The sequence below is a fragment of the Gobio gobio genome (assembly GCF_949357685.1).
Source record: "Gobio gobio genome assembly, chromosome: 5".
In the NCBI taxonomy this organism is placed as follows: domain Eukaryota; kingdom Metazoa; phylum Chordata; class Actinopteri; order Cypriniformes; family Gobionidae; genus Gobio; species Gobio gobio.
Genome location: NC_137101.1, coordinates 5,456,425 through 5,477,314, shown reverse-complemented (window position 1 = coordinate 5,477,314; position 20,890 = coordinate 5,456,425). Strand labels below are relative to the sequence as shown.

General features: G+C 37.4%; 2 protein-coding genes across 3 annotated transcripts in view; one reads left to right on the top strand and one right to left on the bottom strand.

The window, feature by feature from the left end:
• zdhhc17 (zDHHC palmitoyltransferase 17) overlaps positions 1-4,576 on the top strand; it is a 60,842-nt gene extending 56,266 nt beyond the window's left edge. The window contains exon 17 of the mRNA XM_079817968.1: positions 1,931-4,576. Within this exon, the coding sequence (XP_079674094.1) occupies positions 1,931-2,069 (139 nt within the window). The 3' untranslated portion in view covers positions 2,070-4,576. The remainder of the gene's footprint in view (positions 1-1,930) is intronic.
• A 697-nt stretch (positions 4,577-5,273) lies between these two features.
• csrp2 (cysteine and glycine-rich protein 2) lies at positions 5,274-20,661 on the bottom strand. Of its 2 annotated transcripts, none has more exons than XM_079817260.1 (6): positions 20,447-20,661; positions 19,047-19,168; positions 16,168-16,336; positions 13,423-13,552; positions 9,918-10,011; positions 5,274-6,255 (listed from the first exon to the last, which is right to left on the bottom strand). In XM_079817260.1, the coding sequence occupies exons 2-6, from the start codon at positions 19,156-19,158 to the stop codon at positions 6,179-6,181; spliced, it is 582 nt and encodes a 193-aa protein (XP_079673386.1). In that variant the 5' UTR covers positions 19,159-19,168; positions 20,447-20,661; the 3' UTR covers positions 5,274-6,178. The 2 variants fall into 2 exon arrangements, with proteins under 2 accessions (XP_079673386.1, XP_079673387.1); XM_079817261.1 differs by lacking the exon at positions 20,447-20,661 and adding an exon at positions 19,260-19,722 and having other exon boundaries at positions 5,520-6,255.
• Positions 20,662-20,890: the final 229 nt, after the last annotated feature.

Below are 20,890 nucleotides of genomic sequence, written 5' to 3'. Positions count from 1 at the left end.
CTTTTCTGGGTGCATCCGTGACAGATGTCTGTTAAAGTTTGAAGTTGTCCCAGTCTTTTCCTCAATTGTGCGATTACACACACAACATTTAGCGCTGCTCTTTTCAGCATTAGATGCAAAATCCGTGTAGGCGAACTTCACGACAAATGTCAACATTTAGCCCGCGAATAATGCACAAGAATGCGGCGTAAAGTGAGTGACGTCAGTCAGTGAGTGTGTTGTCAAGCAAGGAGAGCGAGCGGTCGCAGTGTCTGTGAGGGAAAAAATAGATCACGGCCGGTCTTGGGAGCCCGAAACAGGAAAAGTGTAACAACGTAATTAGTTAATTTGATGAATGCTCAAGTGCGATTCTATATATCCTCGAGACTCGAGTCCAAGTACGAGTCACGAGTCCAGAGAACGGAGTCTCGAGTCGGACTCAAGTCCAGAGAATAAGGACTCGAGTACTCCATCACTGAAAGCATATCATGCCACTGTAGAAATGCATGATGGATGGATGGATGGATGGATGGATGGATGGATGGATGGATGAAAAACTAGAAATTAGAGAGAAAATTTGAATTGTCGCCTTTGCATTTAACTGAAATTACTAAATTAGAAACAAAAAAGTACTAATTAAAGTGAAAATATAAGAACAAAAAAATGTGTGTGTGTATATGAGACATGGCATGATTGACTAATAACTAATTAATAATCTACAAAAAAAAATAAAAGGAGAGATGTGTTCTGCCAGTTTAGTCAAAACGAACTAACTTCTCAAGATTAGTTTAGGAAGCCATTATTGTCAGTCTGTCAGTTGTAAGCAGAGATGTATAAAGTACTAGAGACACATACTTGAGTAAAAGTACAAGTTCCTTATCAAAAAAGTGACTTGAGTAGAAGTTGAAGTGCTCTTTAAGCACCACACTTAAGTAGAAGTACTAAAGTATTCAACATGTTTTGTACTTAAGTATTGCAAGTAGTTTATTTTAAAATGTACTACTCAAGTACTGAAAGTAAAAGTACAAGTATTGTGTTATGTAGTTATTAAAGAAAGTAGTCAAAAGTTTGAACATTAAATTGTTTTTATTATTTCAAATGATTAAGCTAAAGGACAATCACTATGTTGGTAGGTAATTTTTCTACCTTTGTCATACAAATAACCTGAAAATACTGTAGTTCATTAAGATTAAATCTTACTATAACCACTCTTACTAAAATAAAATGGGGTAAGCACACTTATATTCTCATTTCAAGAGGTGTTCTGAGTAAATGATTTGTTTGTAACACTTTACAATATGGTTTGATTTGTTAACATTACATTAGTTAATGTATTAGACTAATAACTAACATGAACTAACCATGATCAATACATTTGTTACTGTATTTATTAATCTTTGTTAATCTTAGTTAATAAAAATACAGCTGTTCATTGTTTGTATACGTTACTTCACAATGCACATTAACTATGTAAACAAATAGAGAGCAATTTGAGCGTAAGACCCTCGTGTTGTTTTAAAGACAGTGAATGCGCGCTCGCGGGGCTCTCTCGCGCGCGCTCTCTCTCGCGCTCTGTCTCTCTCTCGCACTCTGTCTCTCTCTCGCACTCTCGCGTTCTGTCTCTCTCTCGCACGCGCTCTCTCTCTCTCTCATGCGCGGTAATGTGGGTTTGGAATGGAATGATTCATAACATTTTTATAATTGTAACGAGTAACGATGCAGCACATAAAAAAAATATCGGAGTAAAAGTATTAAACTCATCGAAAATATGTACTGAAGTAAAAGTGGAAGTAGGAGAAAAAAATTATACTCTAGTAAAGTACAGATACTGCCTTTTAGTACTTAAGTACAGTAGTGAAGTAGTTCTACTTCGTTACTATACATCTCTGGTTGTAAGACTGTATTGTATGATTCCCAGTAGTAACTCTGCTCCTTTGTCTTTCTCGCGCAGTCACGGCTGTATGAGGAACCTGATAGATTTCTTCGAGCTGCGCTGCTGCGGTCTGCTGCGGCCCGTGGCCATAGACTGGACCTCGCAGTACACAATAGAGTACGACCAGACGTCCGGCTCGGGATACCAGCTGGTGTAGCGCCACGAAGGAGCGACAGAGCGTGAGAGAAGACGGAGCGAGAGGGAGAAGAGGGGAGAGGTTTTCCTGAGGAAGTGCTGCTCACCGGGACCATCTCCTTCACTGAGACTGCAAACCTCACCCAGTCAAGGATACGCATGCTGTTATAGGTCACCAACTCCACCCGAACAGGAAGAGGAGGAGTTCAATGGCTTCAGAGGGCGTATGACTCTCCTCCATCGGTCAGCAGAGACGTTTGTGGTTTCTTTCGCACATCGACTTGCGTTCATTTTACTTTTGTTTTCTCCCTGTGACCCTTTTTTTTTGTGTTGCTTTTAAAGTGATATCAGATCGTAAGTCCTGGTTCAACCTGGAGGAGTGAGAATTAGCTTTGTGGTTTTGAGGAATCGTTCTCCGTCGTCATTTGCTCACTTTCTTATGTGAAACACAAAAAATGAGACGTTTAGAAGAATGCTCACGCTGCTCTTTTCCATACAACGAAGGTGAAAAGAGCCGCGCGATGATTTTGCAAACGTTCCCCACACAAACGACACGACGATGAGCGAATAATGATTTATGCGAACGATAGGAATCAGGCGTCATGTAGACTAAAAACATTCATACGACTAGAGAGATGCCCTCTTTAAATAATGTGACTTAAAACATATTTATTTTAACCTATTTATATAGTATTTTTCAAAGAGTTGGTCATTTTACGTCACTTTGGTTGTTACATGTCATCATATATGTACATTTCCAGCATGTTTAATAGGTTTAGGTGGGAGAATCCTGCCAAACGTGTCGAGAACATGAACCCGGCTTACATTTCACCCTAAAATCCCAAGAAATAAATGAGAGAATGAAGCTTGTTTAGTAGTTTTTGGCTTGATTCTCATTACCGTAATGATTTAAATAGCAAAGTATTTATCTTAAACTGCCTTTTTTTGTCTTTCGAAGTCATTGTATTACATTTTTTGCTGTAAAACAATTTTTAAAATGAGAATTATGACAAAAAATGCATTACGGTGATGAGATTTTGGGTTGAAGATCTCGACGCGTTTATGGGATTCCCCCGGATGCCCTCCGAACTTACAAGAAATAATACGCTCGTATGTGAACCTCTATATTTATTATGTATGTGTAGTTTTAGGAAGTGTATACATTTAAAGTTGAAATGCTGTTGAAAAGCCATTAAGTGGACCTGATAGCTGTACGAACTTAATGGAAGACGCGTTTTATCACGCCAGATGGGCTTCTTCCATATCTTTTACCGTTTTTTTTTTTTGTTTTTTTTGTGGCGGCGATGATGTTTGTCTGCCTAAAACAATGCACTGATCTTTTTTTTGTTGTTGTTGTTGTTGTTGTTCTTCACCGTTGCTGAAGGATTAAGCCGGCTTCCCCACCCGCGCAGAGGGATCTTCACGTTTACGTAAAGAGGAAGCTCCTCCCCCTTTCGCTCTCCTCCATTTCCTCTTCCTGTTGTCATTGCAACAGCTGACAGGACGAACTGATGTAAAGAATGTGCATCTGTACATAAATGAACTAGATTCATTATTCTGTGAGTGACTTTTTTTTTTTTTGTCTGTGTTAGTCGAAGCTGCTCCTAATGTTTTTTTTTTTTATCTTACCAAAAAGCAGAAAAAAATGGACTATTATCCAAGTGTATGACTGTAGCTTTTAGTGGCGTCTGGCACTGCTGTGTATAGACCTTTGACCTTGCAAGTCTCCACTGCATGTGATCGCCCGGCCATCCCAGAGACGCTCCATCTGTAAATAGTGAATGTTCAGTATTTGCAGCTGTTTTTTTTTTTTTTTTTTTTTTTTTTTTTTTAAATATCCTTTTGTTTTTACATTTTAAGCCCAATGTGTGTATCGTTATTGCGTGTCCCTGCGGCGCTCTGCAGATGTATTATATCTGAATGTCCCATTCTCGTTGATTAATATCCAACCTTGAAGGGTTTCTTTTGTATGTTTCATTGCTGGGTTTGTTGTACCACTGGATGTACAAATTGTAAATGCCAGAGAAGTAGACGTAAGAGACGCTGTAACTCAAGAGGGCACGTTGTGATGACGCCATCACTCATGGACGGGCCCCCCCATTCTGTAATATTCGGATTAGGCACAGTAACAGTCATCCATACCATGTGACACTGTTTTTAGAGAGATACTCACATATTGTTGCTATGCCTTTACGGTTTGGCCGGCTGTTTTCCCACCATGTGAAAAGCACATGCTCATCTCCAGTGCCTCAGCTGAGATCAGGACGTCACCCTACTCTGCTTCAGATGTAACTTATTGGGCATGGTTCAATTTTAATGGCTTTATTAATAAAACATTCAAAAGGTGAAAGGCCTGTGCGGTCGTTTTCAATCAAACAAGTGTTTATTTCTGATTGAACATGTTCATGCGTGTAAAATGTACTACTCTGGATGAAAAGGGTGAGAAACTAAATATTTTGCATAAAGGAAACTGACCATTATTTATTTTTTGGAGGGGGAAATAAAATAAAAAGAAGACTGTCGTATTACAGAAAAAAAGATTTTATTCAAAACAAATTCATTAATTTATATTGAATACTTTATTATTAATATAAACTATTTAAAAGTCAAGGTTATGTTAGTTAACGTTATATCCTGCATTAAGAAAATTAACCTTATTTTTTATATATTAGTAGTTATTTTACTGTATTAAAATAAAATCTATCAAAAATATATTGATTTCACTTTTTAACTTTAGTGTGCAATGTTGCTGTTTGAGCATAAACAACATCTGCAAAGTTTCGACGCTCAAAGTTCAAAGCAAAGGGAGATATTTTTTACAGAAATCACTTTAAGGACTACAACAAACAGCTGGTAGGGACTACAACCAGCTTCTTCCTGGGTTAGTGACATCACAAACCCTAACATTTACATGAACTTTTAATACCCAGTAAAGGGTAAAAAAAAAAATTTGCATTAAAGGAAATGGACCATTATTTATTTTTGAGGGGAAATTTTTTAAAAAGAGACTGCCATATTACAGAAAAAAAAAGATTTAAAAACAAATTAATAAATTGAAGCAATTTTTATTAAATACTTAATATTATTAATATAAACTATTTAAAAGTCAAGGTTTTTACGTTATAGTTACGTTATATCCTGCATAAAGAAAATTAACCTTATTTGTTATTTACTGTAATACTAAAGTTATTAAAGTAATTAAATATTAATTAAAATATTAAAGTATTTATTTTACTGTATTAAAAAATAAAATCGTAAAATAATTTAACATTTATCTTGCAAAAGGCAAACTAACCTTATTTTTTTACTTTTTAAAAATTGTGATTGTGACTCACAAATTCTCATTACTGTAATACACAGTATTTATCTTATTGTATTAAAAAATAAAATCAATTTAAATAAAATTATTTAAAAATCAGTTTTTACGTTATGTATGTTAATGAGAATTGCTGGGGGAAGAATTTGCAATGCAAACTGATCAAATGTTTGTTTTTTTGCCATAATAAAGGGATACAACGATACATTTACATGCAAAATAAAGAACATTTACAACAAGCTCTCATTAGTTAACATTAGTTAATGCATTAGCCAACATTAACAATGGCTACATTTATTTGTTGTTAAAGTTAGTTGATAAAATACAACAGTTCATTGTTTAGTCATGTCAGCTGATGTTCATTAAATACTATTAACAGATGCAACTTTTGATTTTAATAATATATAAGTAAATTAAGATTAATAAATGCTTTAGAAGAATGTTTAATTGTTAGTTCATGTTAATTCGCTTATGGTAAAGTGTTACCGAACAATGATAAAGAATCTAAACATTTGCAATCAATATCTAGGTCATGTTTTAAATGTGAAAATCATTGCCTTTTGAAGATTAATAAATCACATTAGGCTGTCATTTTTCCATCCCCAAATTGAAAACCTCTTAAAATTACATTTAAGGCATTTCATTTTTATTGTATTCACACTCGTGCCCCTAAACACATTTTACAGTTCGCACACATCTATTTTTAAAAATCACAAAAAAAATAGTCGAGCCCTGTTAATTGTCATGAAAATATAACCAAATAATAGTCTTCTTTTGAAATGAGTATCAACCTCTTGAACAGCAGTGAAGTACTATCATTGAGCGTGGACCAGAGCTCCTGCTCCCTGACCGTATCCGAATCCTTTGGGGCCGAAGTTCTTCGCATAACACGCTAAAAACACAGACAAAGAAGAAAGGAAGCATGAATGTAGTTGATTAGTGAGCGACATGTCATGTCAGGTTTGTCTGAGGTCATCAGATGTACGTCATCTGGAACTCTTGATTGATTCCTGTCTTGTGTTTCAAGAGTTTCTTGGTAATCTAGTTTTACAGGTTGTTGTTTTGTTATCAGAGAACAGTCCAGACAGACAAACAAACAGTGTGTCCTCGAAACCCTGAGAGACGCATTAAAGCGCTCGGGAGGTTGCTCAATATTTCAATTTAATGTGTGACCTATTCATTTACACCAGAAGTGTCAAACTTTGCATTAAAGGGGTGGTTGATTATGACTTTTTTAACCTCTAGTGAGTGTGTAATGTTGCTGTTTGAGCATAAACAACACCTGCAACGTTACGACGCTCAAAGTTCAAAGCAAAGGGAGATTTATACTTTTAAATAAATCGCTTTTTAAGGACTACAACCAGCTTATTCACGGGTTGACATCACAAACCCTAAAATTGACATAAACCCCGCCCCCGGGAACACACAACAAAGGCCATGTTGAGAAGAGGAACATTTGGAGTCCTCTTCTCATTTTGGAGTTGCTCAAACTCGTATGCCATCTTTTCACATTTATTTCAATACAGTGCAAACACAAATGCAATTCATAGTTTTCAGTCACATGACTGTCGCGGAGCCCTGGAGAACAAAACCGCCATAGAAATGCAGCACAAGCCTGTCAATTTTCCATCTTAAAAACCTAAAACATGTGAACAAGATGCACGTTTTGGGCACTTATGATCCATATAGAGCACCTGCTGCAGTATCTCAATCCCTAAAAACAGCGGGACGATTTTAAAACGCTTAACGTGAAAAACACTATAGGGCGAGTTGCACTAATAAGGATTCAATTAAGCAAAGTTTAAGGATTTGCTGATATGGGTTTTATTTTCAATTGAGTTTAACTCAACAGATTAACTGATCGGGATGAACTGACGCCAGGCTAAAGAATCATTAGTGCAACCCACCCTTAAAGTGCCGTAATGTACTATAACAGTGATATTAAAAGATGAAACTCACTTTACACCTTTTTGATGATGCACACTATATACAGGCGAGCAGATGAGCCAAGAATATGAATGCAACACGTTTTCTTTATAATGGTTTTCAATGGGAAAAACTTCTCATGTTGCACTAATATTCTGCTTTCCTGTACAAAGTATGCAACATCAATAAGGCGTATATTGAATTTGGTAATTTAGGGTGCGTTCACACTTGTGATTCGGTTTGTTTGGTCTGGACCAAAAAACAAAACATATAGTCCTGGTCCGCTTAGTGTTCACACTGCCATTTTTAACAGCGAACCTAAAGTTACTGAACCAAAGGCATAGGGATACGGTCACAACCTGATTGGTCGGCTTTTATGACGTATATTTTGCGACGGAGCTGCTTACCGAACATTCAAAACAATGCTGTGTGCTGGATTAGACGCCATCATTATGCGTGTACATATGGTTTTATTTTTACCAGCTGAGAACTCACGAAGAGCTCATCAAATGTTCAACACATTGAAAACAGCAGCAGGATTTCCTCCGTTGTGCAGAAACGCAGATCTGCTTATATTGATGAGGCGCTTTACCTCCACGTTTGTCCTCTACTCATTTTGGATACACCGATGTTTCCGTGTCGTCAAATCAGCTGACTTGTAGCGTCGTATCTTGTGACATCACGTCCTGTTTTTGGTTCGTTTACATGTCTTTGGTCCGTGTTGCGTTCATATATCAATTGAACCGCACCAGAGTTGGTTTGGAAGCAGATCGAGACCCATCTTTTTAGTTTAGAGCACTTGTTTAGTGCACACCAGGGTGCGGATGGCAGCGTTCACATATGCTCAAATGAACCGCACTAACCGAGCAATCGCACCAGGGTTCGTTTTAATCCAACCAAACATGACAAGTGTGAACGCACGTTAATATCACAGTCTTACTGCATTAATACTGACTACAAACCCGGTAAAAATGACTGGTGGGCAATGGAAAGAATTGTTTTGCTCTCCAGGTGGGCGTTCCTAACAGTCTGACAACACATGAAAACTATGAATAGCATGTCATAAAAGAAAGATGACAAGTTATAACCGTAATTAAACTAAACTATACCTGTTCTATCTTCACACAGCAGATGTGTGACCCTGGAGCACAAAACCAGTCATAAACCACAGGGGTATATTTGTGGCAATAGCCAACAATACATTACATGGGTCAAAATTATCACATTTTTCTTTTATGCCAAAAATCATTAGGATATTAAGTAAAAGATCATGTTCAGTGAAGAAACTTCGTAATTTAAATGCCGTAATGCACTGCTAAGGACTTCATTTGGTGATTTGATCAATATATAGATTTTTTAAGTTGAAATTGACCCTTATGACTGGTTGTGTGTCACATCTTCTCTGGCTCTGTATTATCATGATAGAATATGCTAATCGATGACTTGAAGATAGTTAACTCATAAATTCATCAACTAACCCTTCAGAAACGTCCCGTCTCATTCTACATGTTGTCACTTCTTCTTGAGTCTCTCCATCATTGTCCGACTCCGGTTTGAACATAAAAGGCTGAACAGTTTCTGATGTTTTCAGTGTGTGTTTGTGTGAGGTAATCTAACACGAGCTCTTGAAGCTCCGCCCTCTTCTAGAAAGGGGGCGGGAGCAGCCGCTCATTTGCATTTAAAGGGACACACACAAAAGCGGCGCCCTCAAAAAGTGACAATTTTAACATGCTAAAAAAAATATATCTGTGGGGTATTTTAAAGGGTTAGTTCACCCAAAAATGAAAATTCTGTCATTAATTACTCACCCTCATGTCGTTCGACACCCGTCAGACCTCCGTTCATCTTCAGACACAAATGAAGATATTTTAGTTGAAATCTGATGCCTCTGAAAGGCCTCCATTGGCACAATGCACTTTACACTCTCAAGACCCTTAAAAGGTACTAAAGACGTCGTTACAAAGTCCATCTCACTACAGTGGTTCTACAATAACTTTATGAATCGGCGACAATAGTTTTTGTGCGCAAAAAAAACCTAAATAACGACTTATATAGTGATGACGATTTCAAAACACGGCCTCATGAAGCTTCGAAGCGTTATGAATCAGTGAGCCGAATGATGATTCGGATCGCGTGTCAAACTGCTGAAATTTGGCGATTCAAACTGCTGAATCGACTCGCTGATTCATAACGCTTCGAAGCTTCATGAGGCCGTGTTTTGAAATCGTCATCACTATGTAAGTCGTTATTTAGGGGTTTTTTGCGCACAAAAACTATTCTCGTCGCTTCATAAAGTTATTGTAGAACCACTGTAGTGAGATGGACTTTGTAACGACGTCTTTAGTGCCTTTTAAGGGTCTTGAGAGTGTAAAGTGCATTGAGCCAATGGAGGCCTTTCAGAACCATCAGATTTCAACTAAAATATCTTCATTTGTGTTCAGAAGATGAACGGAGGTCTTACGGGTGTCCAACGACATGAGGGTAAGTAATTAATGACAATTTTCATTTTCGGGTGAACTAACCCTTTAAGCTAAAACTTCACATACACACTCTGGGCACATCAGAGGCTTATTTTACATCTTTTAAAAGGGGCATTATAGGACCCCTGCATTAGGATCCAGTGCTGACCTTTGCAGTAGATTTCTCCATCTTTCTCCGTCTGAGTGGTCGACTCCAAACTCTTCCCACATTTGGCACAGCGAAAGCAGTTCTTATGCCACGGCTGGAAGACAGACACGAGATGATAAAGAAAGGATGAGTATAACAAGCTGATATCATCAAGCGCTCATGACTTCCTGGTGATTAAACTGAGAGAGACAGAAACTGGACCAGATGCTTCGCACTTGGATCCTCTGAAAGCTTTTTTTTCTGGCAGTAGATCTCTAGCATCTGCAAACCCTCATGAAGACGTAAAGAAAGCGTCAATGCAGTCGCCACACACTTTGAAGTGAACTTTTGAACCCAGGTGATGTCACCATGACGCATTTTATCTCGACACTATGAGAAGTTATGATTCCCATTTGAACTCTCCATTAAACCTGAACCCACTCTTGCTGCAAACATCAACAATATATCAAGAACACTCCTCGAGCGTCAGTGGGATTGGGAAGTGTTTGCTATTATTGCTGTTAACGTTATTGCATTAATGTGTATTGACACCAGTAAGAGCATAAAAATATTATTTTGCTTAAAAAAATAAAGCCTGTTTTAAGGATTTTAAGCATTGCATTTTTTTGCAGCAGTTTTCTATTCATTTAAATTTTTTATATTTATGGACCATTTGGTGACAACTAGTTAAATTAAAACTCTCTTAATTAAAAAAAACCCCGTTATTTATATATAAATATATAAAAGAATGGACATTCAAGTAATAAGAATAAACATTGAAACTAATTGCCATAAAAATGTCTAAAAATATTTGATTGTTTCCTTTTAATTAATTTTCTTTTAAAGGAACACACCGACTTTTTGGACCTTTATCTTATTCCCCGTATCCCCCAGAGTTAGATAAGTCCATATATCATTCTCATCCCCGTGCCATAACTCTGTCTGACGCACCCACCGCTAGCCTAGCTTAGCACAAAGACTGGAGGTAAATGGCTCCAGCTAGCCTAGCTCAGCACAAAGACTGGAGGTAAATGGCTCCAGCTAGCCTAGCTCAGCACAAAGACTGGAGGTAAATGGCTCCAGCTAGCCTAGCTCAGCACAAAGACTGGAGGTAAATGGCTCCAGCTAGCCTACTGCTCAATAAGTGACAAAATAACGCCAACATTTTCCTATTTACATGTTGTGATGTGATGTGTATAGTTACATTGTGTACTAAGACCGGCGGAAAATGAAAAGTTGTGATTTTCTAGGCCGATATGGCGAGGAACTATACTCTCATTCCTGCGTAATAATCAAGGATCTTTGTGCCGTACCATGAGTGCAGCGGCGCAATGATATTACACAGCGCCTGAAAATAGTCTCCAGCACTCCCTGTGCAAGCAGGATGACATGTTGTTTATGTTGACAGAAGTTAGTCTATTTTCCACTGCACTCATGGTACGGTAGCAAAGTTCCTTGATTGTTACGCAGGAATGAGAGTATAGTTCCTATCCATAATCGTTCTAGAAAATCACAACTTTTAATTTTCTTGACGTGTACTATGTCTTAGTACACGATGTAACTATACTAGGGCTGGGCAAATTAACTCGCTAACGCGGGCGATTAATTTTTTCAGCTAAACGCATTAAAAATATTTAACGCAAATAACGCAGCGTCCGTTTTTATATCCATTTTTGCCTAGCGTTACATTATATGATCACGCTCCTATTCATGTAAATGCTTCCAAGCGCGACAAGACACTAGAACGCGCTGCATGTCAATGTCCTGTCTGTCTGTCTGTCTGTCTGTCTGTCTGTCTGTCTGTCTGTCTGTCTGTCTGTCTGTCTGTCTGTCTGTCTGTCTGTCTGTCTGTCTGTCTGTCTGTCTGTCTGTCTGTCTGTCTGTCTGTCTGTCTGTCTGTCTGTCTGTCTGTCTGTCTGTCTGTCTGTGTGTGTGTGTGTGTGTGTGTGTGTGTGTGTGTGTGTGTGTGTGTGTGTGTGTGTGTGTGTGTGTGTGTGTGTGTGTGTGTATGCTCACATCGAGTTCTCTTTTGCTCTTGAACAAACAATAACAGCAACACAGAAAATTTTGAGTACTCATATATTAGGAGTCTTAAATTAGTTAAATAACGTCTTATATGAACTTAAAGAGTTGTGAGGAAATGAGATGCGCGTCAGATCGCGTCAGAGTGACAGGAGCACTGATGATGCCTGTCATTAATGTTCATCAAAGAACAACGGGAACAGAGAAAATTGTAGCTTTAATGATGATTAATCTATATTTCATTTATTATTTATGCAGTTAAGAAAGGTGTTTGATAACTGTTACATTTCTGTCTAACAGGGAAGGAACCGGTTAAAAATAACATTTATTATAATGGGTTTATGTAAAGATTGTTTTAAGTTCACTTAAATTAAAAGTTGTTTTTTTAAAGCCCAATAAATGTTGAAATTGGGAGCTTTCAGTTATACTGTAATGTAACGTCATTAATGTTTCATATAGAGACATCAGTACTGGCCTTCATTCATAAAAAGATGACAATACAACACATATTTAAAATAGACTGTCTTTAAATTGTTTCTACATTAATTTGGAGAGTAACTGAAATTATTACAATATCAAAATATTAAAAACTTAAAATATTAAAAACTTGCGATTAATTACAGAAATTTTTTTGATTAATTAGTTAATTTTTTTTAATCGATTCCCAGCACTAAACTATACACATCACAACATGTAAATAGGAAAATGTTGGCGTTATTTTGTCACTTATTGAGCAGTAGGCTAGCTGAAGCCATTTACTTCCAGTCTTTGTGCTAAGCTAGGCTAGCGGAGGTGCGTCAGACAGAGTTATGGCACGGGGATGAGAATGATATATGGACTTATCTAACTCTGGGGGATACGGGGAATAAGATAAAGCCCCAAAAAGTCAGCGTGTTCCTTTAACAATTTTTTTAAGCATCAGTAGGATTGGGAATTGTTTGCTATTATTGTTGTATAAACTTTATTGCATGAATGTGTATTATACATTAAAAAAAAAACGTAAACAATTTTTTTGCTTAAAAACTAAAGCCTGTTAAAAGGATTTCAAGCATTGTCTTTTTGAAGCAGCATTTATATTCACTTTTATAATTTTTTATATTTATTGACCATTAGCTGACACAAAATTAAATTAAACTAAATTAAAATTTCAATACATATACAATAATGAAATGTTCTTATGTTTCATGACATTCAAATAGAATTTCTCATAAATACTGATAAAAATATAACTACTTTTGTAGTTTTTGTACAATTTTTAAATTTCAAAGAATTTCTCTATTTTTTTAATGAATAAAAAGGGGGTTCGTGTAGTGATAGCGTGGTAAAAACAAACATTCACTCGGAATTTGGTTTTAGTTGAAAAATATTATTATATAGGCTTACGTTCCACCGGGTCCATTTGGACCCAGGAATGGAATAAGTGTATGCAGTTTTTTAATGCATTACAAGGGTGACAAGTCAATTTTAATGTGATGATGATTTAAATGTGTTTGCCTCTGCTCACCTTCCCAGCGCTCATCACCTTCTCCGCCGCATACACAGACTCTCCACAGCGTGCGCACTTCTCCGAGCCGCCGAACTTCTGTGCAAACTTGGACGGGTTTGGGTTGGTGGTGGGGCGGTGAGTTTGGGTTCTGGGTAGGAGACGGAGAGAGGTCAGAGGCAGTTCTCTGGAGCTCAGCCTAACGAGCGGCCCTGAATGAGCCGCTTTGTGTCGGCTGGGCATGAAGAGGGCGCCTGGGGTCTGTACAGGAGCTCCGCTTACATAATAGATTCTTTCATAACAATAAATCACCTGACGGCCGGCTTGAGCACACAAAGAGAGGACGGATTTGCTACCAGAACAAGTTGACTCCAGAAATCTTACACACAACTATATGCACCAAAACACACCGACACATAACGATAATACTAGATTTTTAACCATTGCATTTTTGCAACAGTTTTGATCTTAAATTTTGTCTCTAATGGCCTTTAAAAATATAATAAAATAATATGCACCAAAACACAATGCTACTCATGATACATATGCATATAGATAATACTGTACATACCATTTATTATTATACATAAATACACACTCATTCATGTATATATATATTTAAAAAATATATGCATACTGTGTATATATATATACACCGACCAAGCATAACATTATGACCTAATATTGTGTTGGTCCCCCTTTTGCTGCCAAAACAGCCCTGACCCGTCGAGGCATGGACTCCGTTAGAAGGTGTGCTGTGGTATCTGGCACCAAGATGTTAGCAGCAGATCCTTTAAGTCAGGGGTGTCCAAACTCGGTCCTGGAGGACCACTGTGCAGAGTTTAGCTCCAACTTGCCTAAACAACACACCTGCTAGAAGTTTCTAGTATGTCTAGTAAGACTTTGATAAGCTGATGTGTTTAATTGGGGTTGGAGCTAAACTTTGCAGGACAGTGGCCCTCCAGGATCAGGATTGGACACCCCTGCTTTGAGTCCTTTAAAGAGCACCTATTATGGCATTTAAAATGTTCCAAATATTGTTTTAGAAGTCCCCAACAACAGTTTTGCATGTATGCAACGACAAAAAAGACTTTAGTTTTCTTATAATATCCATTTATTTGTACCTGTTTTGACAGCGATTCTCAAATGATTCCTTTAGTGATTCACTTTTCAAAACCCCGCCTTTACGTGGCGCTAATCTGCGGTGATTGGTCCGATGACCCAGTCAGTTGTGATTGGTATAGTCTGTGCAGATATTTTCGGAAACGGAACGCCCATCAAAGTCTAATAGTGACAGTAATTTGTTAATATGTGTCAGGAGTTATGAATATGAAAACCGCGTCGGAACCGCTTGATTGTAATATGAGCCTCAGCTGATCTCATTCATAAAAAAACTCCTCTATTCTCCTCACGAAGACTCGCGACAAATCAACATCCCTCAGGGCTTTTAGTTCAAAAGTGTGCAGATGAGGAGACATATTGATAGATTCTCATATGTCTGTGTCAAATTTCTAAACAGAGGAGTATTTTTTATTCAATACTTCCTCAAAATGCGCAGATGTAGCCTAATCATGAGCGATTGAGTCTCTTATGTGTTGTTTTCAATTCATCCTGGCAGCCGGAGGGCGCTCTGTGCACATGTAGTCCATTTATGGTACAGATAGACGAAGAAGATACCATGTGCCATAATAGAAGTCCATAATAAAAGCTTCCTGAGATCGAGAAACATGCAAATAGAGACATTTGACGATTAAATAAACACACAATCGCGACGATGTATGGTTTGTCTTCAAGCTACTTAGTCTTAAAATGCTCATCCTTGGGCAGATTAAAAAAGTTTGCTTTTGAGTGGCACTTCAGAACACAGCGTCTCGTGGCCATGATGTTTTCTAGTTTTCACTGGCGTCTTGGAGCGCAATAAGTGGGCGTATCGTATTCAAATAACTTGACAAGTTGACGTCATCTAGTCAGAGAAAAAGCTTCGGTCTTCTAACGATTCTTAAAAATGACTCCGAGTCGACTCTTACTTTTGAAAGAAAATAACTATATATACGGTACACTGTCATATTTCAAACTTTGCAGGATGTTTTTGTTCACTTAGATCTATGTTACACACTACATGAAAGATAAATTTCAAAATTCCATGATAGGTGCTCTTTAAGTTGCGAGGTGGGGTCTCTATGGATCAGCTTGTTTGTTGAGCACATCCCATAGATGCTCGATTGGATTGAGATCTCGTTTCGGTGCTCCTCAAACCACTCCTGAAACATTTTTGACCACTGCAGACCGGGAACACCCCACACGAGCTGCAGTTTTGGAGATGCTCTGACCCAGTCGTCTAGCCGTCACAATTTGGCCCTTGTCAAACTCGCTCAAATCCTTACGCTTGCCCATTTTTCCTGCTTCTAACACATCAACTTTGAGGACAAAATGTTCACTTGCTGCCTAATTTATCCCACCCACTAACAGGTGATGAAGAGATAATCAGTGTTATTCACTTCACCGGTCATAATGTTATGCCTGATCGGTGTATATATATATAAATATTTTATATATGAATATAACAATTTGTTCTTAAATATATACATGCATGTGTGTGTATTTATGCAATGCATAATTATACACACTTTTATTTTGCAAACGTTTATTTTGGATGTGATTAATCGCGATTAATCGATTTGACAGCACTAATTATTTTACAAGGAATACACACTATATCAGTCATCCATATAAACTTCTTGAACAGTGAAAAATGAAAAAGCTCACTCTTCAGGTTTGATGCCCAGTCTCTCGCCGCGGTCCATATTGAGCGTTCCTGCTCCCTGACCGTATCCGTATCCCTTTGGTCCGTACTTTTTCCCGTAGCACGACTTGCAATAGATTTCCTGGTCATGGATGGCCAGCGTGGTGCTGTCTAACCCTTTTCTACAGACCACTGGAGGAGGAAAAAACACTGATTTTAATGTTTTCTCAAGGAAATAAGTGGTGCGCTCCCATGCAAAACTCAATGCTACAATGCTATATAGTGTTTTGAGTGGATTTCAGCATGTTGCTATGCAGTTTTTATCATCCGCCAGGCATAAGAAAAAACCAATAACACATCTCTCCTCAGGTTAGAGACTTGTCAACTCAAAGTATGAGCAATAATAATAGTCATGCCACCACTAATAATCTATCATTTTAACTGTAGGATTAGAGGCTAGAATGCAAGCAGTGTGTTTATCATGTGATTTTGACTGTTTAGTCAGCAGACTCTGGCTTGGTATGGGATATTGTCCCGAAGAGAGACAAACATGATTCCACAGCAGGGAGGTTAACGCCCTTTACTATTCATTCAGCTGAACAAAACATCTCTGGACTCCATCTTTCTCATTATACATCACCTCACATTTGACCACCAAGATTTCGTCGATTAAAGACTTTTGTCATAGAGGAAATGTGGTGAAAACACAGATAGGAGCGCAAGAGAGAGAGAGAGCGCTCATTAACTCATCATCGCCTCGCTCTCAACAGAATGGCTTTTGTGGCGGCCCACCGCAAGTAAACATGTGGGCCGGATTGTTTTTGCCATTTTGGTAGCAAAGCACTAATGTGAAGCATGTGGACTCAAACATAGCGAGATCTCACAAAAACATCTGAGATAGTTCACTGCAGAACCAGTGTTGAGGGTAACGTAATCAGATTACATTTTCAAGTAACTAGTAATGCATTACTTTTTAATTACAGGAGTTACTTTGTCAAATAAGTAACTCAAGTTACTTTGTCGCCCCATTTATTGACTGACAGTGCAAGTGTGTAAACATGATGGTTATTGTAACTCTAGACTAAACGTGAGCAGCTCATCTCACTTGCACAAAAACGGATTCAGTACTTCTCGAAATGAATAAAACCGGTGACCGAATCTCCAGAATATTATGCAAGCCTGCAATAGTTAAATATCTTAAATTACACAAATATACTTTATGTATTTAATCTCACTTTATTAACCAATGTCTTTGCTGCTGACCTTAGATGACCCAAATCAACCACACTAATAAGCAAAAATGACTTTAAAGCTACACTGTGTAACTTTTTTAGTTTATTCTTAGCTAAAAACACTTAGTTCTTTCAAAAATATAGGTGCTCATTAATGTATATTTACTTCTTTCAAGTAATAAAGTATTCTCGTAAGTTTATAATATGCCATTGAAAATACATACGGGTGAGGGGTTCAAATGCCGGTCGCCATGTTGCCCCTCCATCTTGAAAGTACATTAGCCAAAGAGGGACATACCCGTGAATTCAAGCTTCGCCTTTCGCGTTTTAACACTCGATGGCACCGTGTCGAATGTGGACGAGGTCGAACTGGAAGCCATGTTAATCTTGGACTAAATCGGCCACCGTAGGAGTTAAAACGAAATCGGAATTGAGAGGAAGAGAAACTAATATTCACTGGATGGTCATATACCTTTTCACCACTAGATGGGGGAAAATATCACACAGTGCAGCTTTAAACATCACATGTTTTTATTGCTGAAGTAAAAGGCTGAATTCGAAAACGCCCCCTAAACCCTCATTCACTATTCCCTGCATTACTCCACTAATACAATTAACTTGAGCGAGTGAATGAAAATGAGTGAGCAAATTCGGACAGCCGTTGATCGTATATCGGCTGTACACTCGTTAGTGCACTCAATAACGTCCACTATGGTTTCGGACACCACTACAAATGGCTGTCCCCTCAAATAATGCCCTATTTAAGGGTATAGGGGGCGATTTCGGTTTCAGCCAGAGTGTAGTAAAACTGCTCCTGCGTCCTTTTTTCTGCGATCCAGATTGATTTGTTTGAGTTCTGCCCTCTACTGTACAGACGTGAAATCGCATTTCCTTTAGCCTGAGATCTTTTCATTTCACTTCATATGAAAGCCTTTACATTTGTCAAAAATTTAACTTTTTTTTAAAAACAATAATGCAATTTTTTTTTATTAAAAACAAACCAGAAAGCCCAGCCCAGGAGAAAAAGTAACGCAGAAATAACGTAACATAAAAAGTAACTACGGGTAAGTAAGGGAATTAGTTACTTTTTTAGGGAGTAATGCAATATTGTAATGCATTACTTTTAAAAGCAACTTTCCCCAACACTGTCATAAAAATATCTTTGAATACTGATTAATTGTGATGTTTAGTTGTAATAAGGGGATAAAAATCTGCTCGGTTCATTTGTAACCTCAAAAAATAAATAATATTTTGATCATAGAAAGTTAACACTATTTAAAGTATTTTAAGCATTGCAGCAGTATTTATATCTTCAATCATTTATATATTCATTTTAACAATTTAATAAGGCATGCATTTTGCTGATTTTAAAATGTATTTCTTTTTTGCATTAATAAAATAAAATAAAAAATAAAAAATTAAAAAAAAACATTACATTAAAAAAAATTATTAAATTGACATGAGAATAAATGCTCTGTTTTTGTTATGCAAAACATAATTTCTTCTTTTCCCTTTTGGTCTGAAATTTAGGATTGCAAAGGGGCTGCAATCCTAAAATTTCCAGAAACTCTGTTTCCAAAAATTCTGAAAACTTTGCAACACTTGTGAAATTTGACCAGCACACGTGATCATGAGTTGTACCTGAACAGTAAAGAGTTGTTTTCACTTACTACAGAGGAAGCAGCACTTGTGAAAACTCCCTCCATCACACTGGACCTCTTCAGCGTGGTACACCGTCCCATGGCAGGCGCCACATTTGTTTCCTCCACCCCAGTTCGGCATGATAACTAAACTGTGAAGACACAATTAACAATTAATACAATTAACTCTAGAGTAGTACAGCTTTAAAACACAGGAAACACATCCGTCCTGCAGAGATCAACCTCAGGAAACTGCCCAGGTGAACATCAGTGTGTATCGCCGCTACTTATGACCACATCCCAGGGCACTTAATTTGCCTTGTTGGACATAAATTCCCCCATAAAAACCAACTGCGTCTGTCCGGACTAATAAAGACAAACAACAGACAGTAAACAGTCTGGAGACCCCGATATCAAAACACACTGAGACCAGCAGCCGCTACAGGACAATGGAGAGTCAAATTGAGCCAAAAAACAACAAACAAAATGTTCTATATTTTGCAGTAGCAATGCCTGGAAGTAAAAAAACTAAAACAGCAGCAGTCAAGACATTTCAAAGGATCATTGTTCAGTCCAATAAATGATATCACACCACTCCAACAATATTCAAATATAAAAAATGCGAAGCACACTCATAAAAGTGTGTTTGTCACTTCAGCTCTCCAGGAAAACATGAGCAGCTCCCTGTAAAATAAATGTGTTTCTCATGGCCTCACTCAAATCAAGCATAAAACTAGTGATTATAGACTAAACACATGTCCAGACATGAGAGCGGAGGACAGAAGACAACAATCAAGCATCTCAAAGTCCTCAAAACACAACATTAACTATCCGAATGTCCATGTGTTGAATGAATACATGCAAAACCTCAGTATTAAATGTTTATGCGTCATTACAAAAAAAGTACAATGGTTATATCATTGTTTTGAACACTACCAAAAAGCATGATAACAGTAGTACAAAAAAAATAATATCATAAGTACTGCCACAGCACTTTTTGTCTGTGCATTGTAAAGTTAATTTCACCAATCATGCAAATTGCATCTTTATCTATGAGGAATGTTTGCATATAACCCGGTAAATATTAAACAGCTATTAAATAGGTAAATAGGCAAGTACAAACAGATAAATAATAAATGTAAATATTAAAAAGAGCCAATAAAGAAATAAATACGAGTGGTTCTATGACATATTATGCAGGTAGGCAAAGTATTACGAAGAAAACTCAGTAATTATATGATTTTTTTTAACACTGGGATCGTATCCAAAAGCAAAATTGCACAATAGAAACTTGTTATTGTTGTTTGGCGGTGTTTCCTGGCTTTTAATCAAACCATTGGGAATTAAATAATCAGAAGAATATTATACTTTAGGGCTGAATCATTTAAAAACAGTCACACACTATATGATGCTATTTAAAATGGTCCTACCTTGAGCTTCACGTGTGTTTCCCGGCGGATTCCCAAACTTCTCAAGTGTGAGCAAACTTCAGCAAACAGGCTGGAATGTCATCAAGACGAAATTATCGAGGTGTGTTTTTTTCTCTCACACACACACACACGCGCACGAGCGCGCGCGCACGCACACGGGCGACGTGACGCAGAACGATTTGCGTGTGAGAAACTGTTTTGATGCTTCATAAACTGTTTGAACACTTAAACTTTTGTAAATATTCACATTGTTTTTCCGAGATTAAAAGTTTCAGTCGTTTATTTTTACACTAAGGATATAAAACTGTCTTAAAGGCACAATATGTAAGATTTTTGGATTAAAATATCCAAAAAACCAGCTATATTTTGTTGATATGTGCAGGCCTACTTATTTTATCCGAAATGTCTACAAGAATGTTTAAATTTAGACAAATAAGCAATTTT

Bases quoted from the DNA above. Each gene is read 5' to 3' on its own strand.
- csrp2 (XM_079817260.1), bottom strand. From the start codon at position 19,158: ATGCCGAACTGGGGTGGAGGAAACAAATGTGGCGCCTGCCATGGGACG. The intron at 16,337-19,046 runs GTAAGTGAAAAC...TTCCTCCTCCAG, and splicing joins CAAGTGCTGCTTCCTCTGTA to TGGTCTGTAGAAAAGGGTTA. The intron at 6,256-9,917 runs GTCAGCACTGGA...CTGTGTTTTTAG, and splicing joins TGGAGAAATCTACTGCAAAG to CGTGTTATGCGAAGAACTTC.